Below are 9,965 nucleotides of genomic sequence, written 5' to 3'. Positions count from 1 at the left end.
ATAAATATAGGAATGAGTTTGATCCGTGGACAAGTAGGAGAAATTTTTCCCTTGTGGTCAATAGAAAACACTGATGGGGTCATTTTCTAAAATAAGATTTAAAAAATCTGCCTCACATCCTTCTGAGTTTATCTTGACATTCACTACAGTGTGCTGAGAACTGTTCTATTGTAAAGCTTGAGGTAAACTAATTCTACTAGAGTCTAGTAGAATTAGACTAGACTAGACCCATGTTGCTGTTACATGACTCATCACAAAATGTAAGCAATGTTCTCCAGCCTCCGTTATATTCTAAACTTCTTACTGCTTCAAACTTCCTTTCCCTGCGTCAATCTACTCTCAGCTTCCCAACTTTCCCAAACCATCCACCTCACATCCACAGGTCATCATACCTTGAAAACCAAAATCATCGTGCATCTTGCAAATGCTCAGGTAGCACCATGTAAGAGACAACTTTGCAATGAAAAAAAAAAAGGCAAAGAGGACTTTATTTAAAACTATTAAAATAAGGCACAGAAGCTAGAATTGGAACTCAATTTCACTGAAACAAAAGAGGGGGGGATTTTTGAGGGTTGGGATGAACTAGTAGAAAGGTACTGAGAGTATGGTAATTGGAAGTTTGGTCAAAGAGATGTGTCAAACGTATTGAGTTATTCCTGAGTTTGTAAATGCTTTAATCTGTGATTAGCTCACCTGTATTTACTAATTTGCAGTGATGGAAGCTAAATGCCTACCCTCACCCTGAGACTGAAAAATAGTGATGCTGTCTTTAGTGAGTACATTTTGAAAGGATGGCTCTCAGGTTTTTGTGAAGATTTACATCTCAAAGGGGCACAGGGGTAATTTACAATAGCAAGTTTCCTAAAGTAAATACTCTAAGAAAGAGTGGTCAAGGGCCTATAGTCAAAAAGTCTTAAAGTTTCAACTGAAACATTTAGTCAGTCTTGATCAATACTTTCTGCCTTGGGCTCCATTGTCTTAAATGCAACCAGAGTTTTCTCTGAAGACAGTTTACTTTTCTCGGGTAAAGGAAGGAACTTAGTAACACAAGTGTGGCGGTATTTCTCGTGTGCATGCACTGATTCATTCTCAGTGGTGTGCTTGTGCTGGGTTCTCTACAAATCTCTCTAGTTCTCTTTCTGTGCAGCTCTCTCCTCCACAGTATTCGTTTTAAAAAACTTATCATGTTGCGTGCAGATTCCCTGATTTGATCTCCTCAGATCAGGGAATCTGCAAAGCTCTCATTAATTACCTTTTCCATGTACTACACCCTAAAAAACTGTTAAGGGATGATCTTAGAGTTTTGCTAATGTTTGTTTATTTGCTTGCTTAAATTAAATTTACGTTTTTGTACCATCTTTTACCTTCTTTAGGGGAGCTATTTGCTGTAATACAAGACAATTATACATCCGTATCAAAAATTGTGCCTACCCCAGATATCAACATCTTCATCATAACTAAGAGGCAGGCGAAGCTAGAAGTTAGTGTATGATAAAACAATTGTATTTAGACCAGACCCTGCTGCTCAGGACAAAAGATGATGCCATCTTCATTGCAATGTTTGACATGGTGTAGTTTGCATGATTTGACATTTGCAGGATTCAGGCTTCATTGTCTACCTTGACTTCTTGGACAGTTAAATGAAAGAAGTGTAATATGTGGATAGAGTGTTGCTACTCTATAATTCAACCTCTATTTGGACTTGAACTTACATTACCTTATAAAGAATTCAAAGTTCTGTAAGTCCGTTTGAATGGAATTTTTAAAGCAAAGATTAAAGAGATGAAAATAAATTTATTTGCGCTATTTTATGGTGTGAACACCAGCAAGGTTGAAGCACAATGGGTAGTAGTAGACCTGATTTTGCCGAAACCTTACTAAAAGTAATATTAGGGATAAAATAAGTAGATTTAGGGAGCTTTAGTAATTTGGGGGGGTCTATCGGGGAGGAAGGCATAGGTTAGGACTCGTAGCTGCCAAAAGGCACACATTCACAGAGAAAGAAAAAAAGAGGTGCCACAAGATAAGGGGAGCGGAAGGCATCCATTCACAGAAGATAGGGAAAGCCACAGGGTATGGGGGTGTGGGGAGAAAAAGGAAACAAACTTTCACAGAGGATAGAGAAATGCCAAGAAATAGAGGAATGAAGAGAACAGAATTTCATAGGAGATAGAGAATTCTACCACTGAAGGGGGAGAGATAAAGAGGAGGGCACCGTGTGGGGTTTGGGCTTTGAAGCTGATATAGTGACCAATTGGAAGGCAGTATGAAGAGATAAAGAAATGCAGTCTTTATAAACCTTAGCAAAAAAGAGCTTAGTGGGTTACCCCTTGGGACCTCCTTCCTAAATGGGAGTCTATACTTACTTCCAATAAATTTCCACCCTTTTCATCTACCACCTTTTGTTTGTGGCTTCATTCTTTGATTATATCTAGACAAGAACCAGGGAAAGAAATCACCCTTGCATCCTGCTCAGGAAAATCCACCCGAATCATTACTCAGCTCTGAGGGGCCATCAATGAAGTTATCCCCATTCATGTTGACAAACCCAAATTCGAGAATTGCCAATCTCCTTACAAATAAATCAACAATATGTATCTGGTCCCCAAACTAAATATCCATCATATTTCAAATTTCAAATTTTACTCAAATTCCAAGTCATATCCGGAGCACTAACATGCAATGTGAAATGGCCAAGTCTTTTCCCCATGCACTTGCATGAACCCTTCCTTTGATTTTTCTTTTTTCTTTTTTCTTTTTTTTCTTTTTTTTAGGATAAACACCTTTATTACATGGGCTAAGATAGGAGGGAAGAGGACTTATTTGCCTTTCCGGGCCTTGATTTTCCTCAGATAGAACTCCAGCTCCTTGCCTTCGAGCACATAGCCATCTGCTCGGCCGCACTGGCCTGGTCTTGAAGCGATGCATGCAAGCAGCTTGCCCTGCTGGAACTGCTCCTCGAGAAGACTGCTGATTTTGGCATTCTTTTTCCTCTCATCGTATTTCTTCTGAATTTTCTTTGATCGTTTTTTGTTCAAAATCTCTTCCTCTTCAGGGGTCAGCTTGGCCCCCTTCTTGCGGCCCAGGGGCAGTGCGTAGTGGGACTCGTACCACTGCCGGTACGGTGTGCTGTCAACCAGCACGATGCAGTTCTTCACTAGGGTCTTGGTGCGGACCAGCTCGTTGTTGGATGCGTTGTAGACAACATCAATAATCCTCGTTTTGCGCGTACAACACTCGGAGCCCCAGGAGAAGTTGCCCACGTCCAGCCTCAGGGCCCGGTACTTCTTGTTGCCGCCGCGCACGCTGACGGTGTGTATGCGCGGGGTCCAATCTTAGTGTTGGCGGCAGGGCGTCCCAGCTCCTATTTCCGCTTCTTGTGGTAGGGCTTCCTCTTGCCCCCGGTCTTGCGGCGCTTGTGCCAGTTGTCCCGAGAGATACCCATGGCTCGGCGCCGGCACGAAAGAGCCTTCCTTTGATTTTTCACTTTAAGAGTCCAGGAATGATCTGCTAGGTAAGTGGATTTATGTCTTGCAATTTCTATCTTTCTCTACCTTCTATTTATTTTTTCTCATGCTCCCTCAAGTTTCTGCACATTTAATATGGAATAGAAAATTTTATCTCCTGCAAAAAAAGAGTGAGAGGTATGAGAAAAACTTTCAGGTAATAACAGGAAAATGCCATTTTTAGCCATCCTAATATAATCAGAAGCTAGATATGTAGCAGTTGTTCTAGCTCACATCTAGTTTTCATGTCCCACTCACTTGTAAATTAGAGATTTAAAATGCACTTTGAAAGAACAAGGGGCATATAAAGGCCATTTATTGAATTGTAATTAAGAGGTTACTGCATGCTACAAAAACAGAAAGGAAATGAAAAACAACAAAGACTATATTAGCTAAGAATGCTGTATATGCCAGAGAATATTATGCTCCAATCTTAGTGTTTTTTTTGGCCCTTTGCATTTCTATTAGTGTTCTCTTTCTAAGTGCCTGTATTGGTCAGGAAGTAGAAAGTAGTTTAATCAGTGTTTTTCACTATTAATAAATGATTTTGTTAAGACCTACTTTCTGACTCCATGCCCTCGCTCCCTGAGAAGTACAATGCTATGAAAATGTAAGTGATCAGTTTTTTATTAGAGTTCCTCCAGCAGGTTATGATGTCTCAGCATATGAATTTCTTTCTTAACCAATGAGTCTTTTCATCTAAAGGGAGGATGCTAATTCACACCATATTTCTCCCTAATCCCAAATGGCATATGTTAGGACTAAAGTGCTTATTGATTTAAATTTCATTGCCTGTTTACTGTGAAATAGAAAATACTCTTGGCATTTTTTTTTGAAATATTGATGAAAGAAAGAGTAATGTAAGAATGAAAAAAGTAACTTTATTGAAGCTCTGTAATAAAATGTAATGTATCCTTAATGAAAAAGATGAATTAGAAAGTATGACCATATGGCGTCTACACACCTGTGTTCATCAGCATGTGCATGTAAGGAGAAATGCCAATATTTCATGAAATTGATTTTATAAGAGTGGGAAAAGTTCAGCACATATAAATCTGGGATAATGCTATTATTTAAAGTGTCTTCTGTTTAGGGGGAAATAAATATCTCTTTGGAACAGCCTTTTCTCTGGAAAAACAATTGTGGGTTTAGAAAGTATTTTTTCTTTACAAAAGCCATATGTTAAGCAATTTTAATACCTATTATATAGAAAAATAACATTCAGGTGTCTTGAGGCTTTGTAATTATAAGTAATTTCACATTTGTGAAGCACAAATATTGGTTCCAGAATAATTCCAGGTTGTAGGTCTCTGTGGCTTCCCTTGTTCACCACTTAACACCAACATGATCTCCACTCATAATGTCTGGATGTCACTTTATACTGCCTTTCTTAACACTTCCCTTTTCTTTTATTTTACTCTTACTATCATGTTATTCATTTTATTATTTTAATTGAAGAGCTTGAACAGAATCCGATCTCCATTATAATTTGGAGGACCCAATAAATCAATCCTGGTGTCTGATTCCAAGTCACCAGCTAAGCGTGGCAGTTCTCTTTTTCAAACCTTGGATACTCTACATGAGAGCAATCAAATGTGTCAGTTGGAAATCTCACCTCACAGCTATTGAACAGATGGGTTTTAAGTGCCCATCCCCTTGAAGCATCCTGACAAGACAATCTAGTTTGGTTGTTAAGATCAGTGTCCATGTCTGAGCATGTCTGTATGCTCTTTCCCAAGAACCCAAGGAGAGTTTTGAAATTAACTCAAATGCTTGAAAATGCTTGAAAAATTCATAATATTAAGAATCCTCTTTCATGTAATGTATTATTTTTCCTTTTCCAAATAGTAAATTACTACAAACTTAGTAGTTTAAAGAACACAGATTTATTATCTTGTAATTTCTGTAGCCAAGAGTTGAACACATTTAATCTAGATCTCCTCTGCTCGTGGTCTCGCCAGGCTGAAATGAAAGTGTCAGTTGACTAGCCGAAACTGGTTTGGCTCAGTGGATAGAGCGTTGGCCTGTGGACTGAAGGGTCCCGGGTTCGATTCCGGTCAAGGGCATGTACCTGGGTTGCGCGCACATCTCCAGTGGGAGATGTGCAGGAGGCAGCTGATCGATGTTTCTCTCTCATGGATGTTTCTAACTCTCTATCTCTCTCCCTTTCTCTCTGTAAAAAATCAATAAAATATATTTAAAAAAAAGAAAGTGTCAGTTGACTATACCTCAACTAAATGCTCTTCTAGGAAAAGACCCACTGCTGGGATCCTTCAGAGGACTGGTAGCATTAATTTCCTTGTGGCCATACGAAGTACTGGTCTTTTGCTAGGTGCTGACCAAGGATCACTCTTTACTCCTAAATGCTGTTCTCAGGTCTTTGTCTTATGGTATCTCCTATCTCAGCAACAGAGAGCCTCCCTCTCACATTTCATATCTCTCTGACTCTCCTTCTGTGACCATATCTTTCTTCTTTTGCCCTTCAGTTCTAATCAGAATTGGATTATGCCCACCCATAGTGGGGAGGGCAACCTATTTTAATAAATCCACTGATTCAAATGCTAAGTTTAATCAAAACACCCTCACAGAAACACCTAGAAATAATATTTAATCTGGGCACTCCTTGACTCAATTAAGTTGACCTAAAAAATTAATCATTACAAGCTCCCTATCCAAAAGTCGACTACGCTATCTACACTACCCTTCCCATTGGCTAATCAGCGAGATACGCAAATTAACTGACAGCCAAGATGGCGGCCGGCAGCCAGGCAGCTTAAACCGAACATGAGGCTTGCTTGTTTCAGTGACTGCGGACTCCAACGTTCCCTGCCTGCTGCTGCAGGCCTCTGAGCGGGCAGTTTGAAACATAGTAACATATAGAAGCTAAAAAAAAACTCCAGAAACCAGCTTTCAGCGAGCAGGGATATCAGAGCTGGAGTCAGAGCTGGAGTTATACATTGTTTCGATTACCTACTTTCAGCAGCAGAGGCCTAAAAGCTGGAACCTCAGAGCTAACGCTGGCCCAGAATTACAAAGAAAAAAAGGAGCGGTTGGGAGCTTCCATCACCGGCCAGCCTGAAAACAGCCCGCGCTCCTCACCCAGACTATCTGCCCTGCTCTGTTCGTGACAGGAGAAGGTGTCCCAATTTCCCGATCCACCCTGCTCTGTGCATGACAGGGGGCAATGCCCCAACTCCCCAATCGGCCCTGCTCTGAGCCCAACCAGGGGCTGCACCTAGGGATTGGGCCTGCCCTCTGCCACCCCAGAGCAGGCCTAAGCCAGCAGGGCATTATCTCCTGAGGGGTCCCAGAGTGCGAGAGGGCACCGGCCAGGCTGAAGGACCCTCCCTTCCCCCCGAGTGCACAAATTTTTGTGCACCAGGCCTCTAGTATGATATAATCATGGGAGTAAAATCCATCAGATACTTACTCTCAGGGATTACATAAGGCATGTACACTAGGGGTATACATATTGAAACTCCACCTAGAATAGGTGTGGATCAACTATCTATATGAAGAGTTTAGTTTTATTCCATTTATATTAGTTCACTCTATAAAAGAGAAAATCAAAAGAAACAAACACCAAAATATTATCTATGAAACTGACAGAGTAATCTGTAACTTCAGTGCACTTATCCATACGCACACACACATCTTAGAGGAAGTTAGTAACAACATTTTTTTAAGTTACTGGAGTTCAGTTTTATATTTATTTGGATTCTCCATAGACATCAATATAACAATGTAAAAATACAAATAAAATATATTTAACATTTATCTATTATTGTTATTGAAATTATTAATTCAATTTTTTTCATATGAGAAATTACTTTATCTCTTCAACAGAATAATATCCTATAGTATTAAAAATGTTGGCTATGGATTTCAGATTTTGCATAACTCAATTATAACCAGGCTATGACCTAGGTCAAATTTCATATTTTACCAAAGTATGGCTTTATGAATCTCTAAATCTGGGACCATAAATTTAAATCACTTAACGCACTTACATGGCAGACAGAATACAAAGATGGTCCTTATGAATGCTGCCTATTGTGTGTGATTCCTGCCTTTTAATGTGGGGGACCTGTTGATATTATGATATATCACTGCCCTGATTATGTTAAATTGCAAGGCAAATAAATTTCCCTCATATAATTGAGGCACATGAAACCTTGATTTGTATACCTGAATTCATGTACCTAGGAGTCAAACTAATTAGTTGGGTTAATGTACAATGAGAATCTCTGGCCTGGCCTGACCAGATCAGGTGGGGACTTAAAATATGAAAGGCCTTTCAAGCGTTTAGAGATATTTAATGTGCAAAGGGGTCTATGGAGGAGGCCGGGTGGCAGGGAGCTTGTCTCTAATTGCTGAGAATGGGCCCCATTCTCAAGCCGGCAAGTGAGCAGTGCTCTCAACCTACGACATCAATAAAATGTGTTCTACCAATAATGATGTGAGCTTCAAAACAGGCTCCAAGCTCCAAAAAGACATATAACCTTGCTAATAACTAGATTGCATCCCTTTAAGGCCAATCATCACAGAATCTAGCAACATATGCCTGATCTTTGGTCTAAAGAACTGCCAGTTACTATATGGGTGTTGTTTTTAAGCCTATAGTTTTAGTAATCTGTTAAATGACAATATAAACAATGCTGTTTAGCTCATATAATTTATATACACATATAAAAGATGAATATATTTATTATTACTGTTATCTTACAAATTAATACTGGTGCTCAATTTTTTTTAAGAAAAATGAAGTAGTTGCTCAGCCAGTGTGGCTCAGTGATTAAGCATCAGCCTATGAATGAAGACATCACAGTTTCATTCCCAGTCAGGGCACATGTCTGGGTTGCGGGTAAGATCCCTAGTGTGGTGCATGCAGGAGGCTATGGATCGATGATTCTCTCTCATCATTTATGTTTCTATCTCTCTCCCTAACACTTCGTCTCTGAAATTAATAAAAATATATAGTTAAAAACACAAAAGAAAAAACATGAAGTAACCAAAAATTTTTATAAATAGTCAAACATTTTTTAAAGTGGTCCAAAAATTTTAGAAAACATAAACATTACATTTTATGTATCTCAATCGAAATCATCCCCAAGATTACCTGGCACATATTTTGTATTGTATGCACAAAGTGGCCATAACAGTGATAGAAATTCATAAAACATGGAATTTGCTAATTGATGGATACTGGGAGTTTTTCATTTTAATAAGCTTAAAAATTTTTTGAGGCCTAAATTACCAGTTATTTTGAAAATATGTTATGAAATTATTAAAGAAGATAGAGGAAAAGAAGGAGACAGGATGAAGGTAGTAGGTAAAGGAAGAGGAGAAGGAGGGAGAAGGAGAAGGAGAAGCTATCACCATTGAAAGAGCCATGGCTACTCAGAAAAAGAAGTGATAAATTAAGATACAGAGTACAGCTTTAGCTGGTTTGGCTCAGTGGATAGAGTGTCAGCCTGCGGACCGAAGGGCCCTGGGTTCAATTCCGGTCAAGGGTACATGCCCAGGCTGTGGGTTTTATCCCCAGGAGGCGGCATGCAGGAGGCAGCCAATGAATGATTCTCTCTCATCATAGATGTTTCTATCTCTCTCCCTCTTCCTTTCTCTCTGAAATCAATAAAATAAATAAATGAATAAATAAATAAATAAAACACAGAGTACATTGAAAAAGCACAGAGTAGAGGAAAGAATTGGAATTCCATAGCTTGAGGAATGACTTTAGAATGCAATCTTTGGAAATTTCCTTCAAAGTCTGAAGCAATTTATAAGACATGGAAAAATGACAAAGACCAGGAAAGGCACAAAATGTCACCATACAATGGCATATTTGAGGTACAAGTTATATATGGCTCTATGATATTAATAAAATGATATGATCATAAGAAATAGCAAGTACCCAAAATTAGTTATTCCTTTCTCCTGAAATCACCTATAACAACTTTATGAGACTGACACCTATACAACTTTATAACATACCATAAGTGGAATGTTATTGCAAAAAAAAACAAAAAAAACTAAAACAAAACAAAACAACAACTCTGAAATAGGAGGCAGATATCTGAGTTTTGCCCCTAAGCCAAGCTCTGTTGTTTAGAACCTCAGTGTCAAATGAGAGAATAGCTACAGGATGTTGGTGATGTTTCCAGCTAGAAAACTGTGTGACTCTAAAACTTTCTACATCTACACACCTTCTAGTGTCTCTTGGGCTTTTTATACTAGTAGCTGTATCCACATAGAATTTTTTTTTTCTTTCAGTTTCTGTTAGGTCCGTAGCGCTTGGTCCCTCATTGTAGCAGGTCTCATTCTTCTTAATTTATCCATCTTGACAACCGAATCTCCTCTTTAGATGAACTAATAACCCTTATTTGTCTGGGGACAGCAGTGTCTTTGCTAGTAATACAGCTCCACTCTGGTCCAACCCCTCACGCTTTCTCTCTGAAG

General features: G+C 39.1%; 1 protein-coding gene across 1 annotated transcript; it reads right to left on the bottom strand.

Annotated features, from left to right (window-relative positions):
* Positions 1-2,764: 2,764 nt before the first annotated feature.
* On the bottom strand, positions 2,765-3,465 carry LOC102769685 (40S ribosomal protein S8-like). The gene is given in 2 exon segments (XM_015561234.1): positions 2,765-3,325; positions 3,328-3,465. Coding segments are annotated over 2 exon segments (624 nt in total). The 5' UTR covers positions 3,446-3,465; the 3' UTR covers positions 2,765-2,819.
* Between the last annotated feature and the right edge of the window lie 6,500 nt (positions 3,466-9,965).

This window comes from Myotis davidii, unplaced genomic scaffold (genome assembly GCF_000327345.1).
Source record: "Myotis davidii unplaced genomic scaffold, ASM32734v1 scaffold36, whole genome shotgun sequence".
In the NCBI taxonomy this organism is placed as follows: domain Eukaryota; kingdom Metazoa; phylum Chordata; class Mammalia; order Chiroptera; family Vespertilionidae; genus Myotis; species Myotis davidii.
The sequence above is the reverse complement of the archived record's forward strand: the minus strand, read 5'-3'. Positions and strand labels throughout refer to the sequence as shown.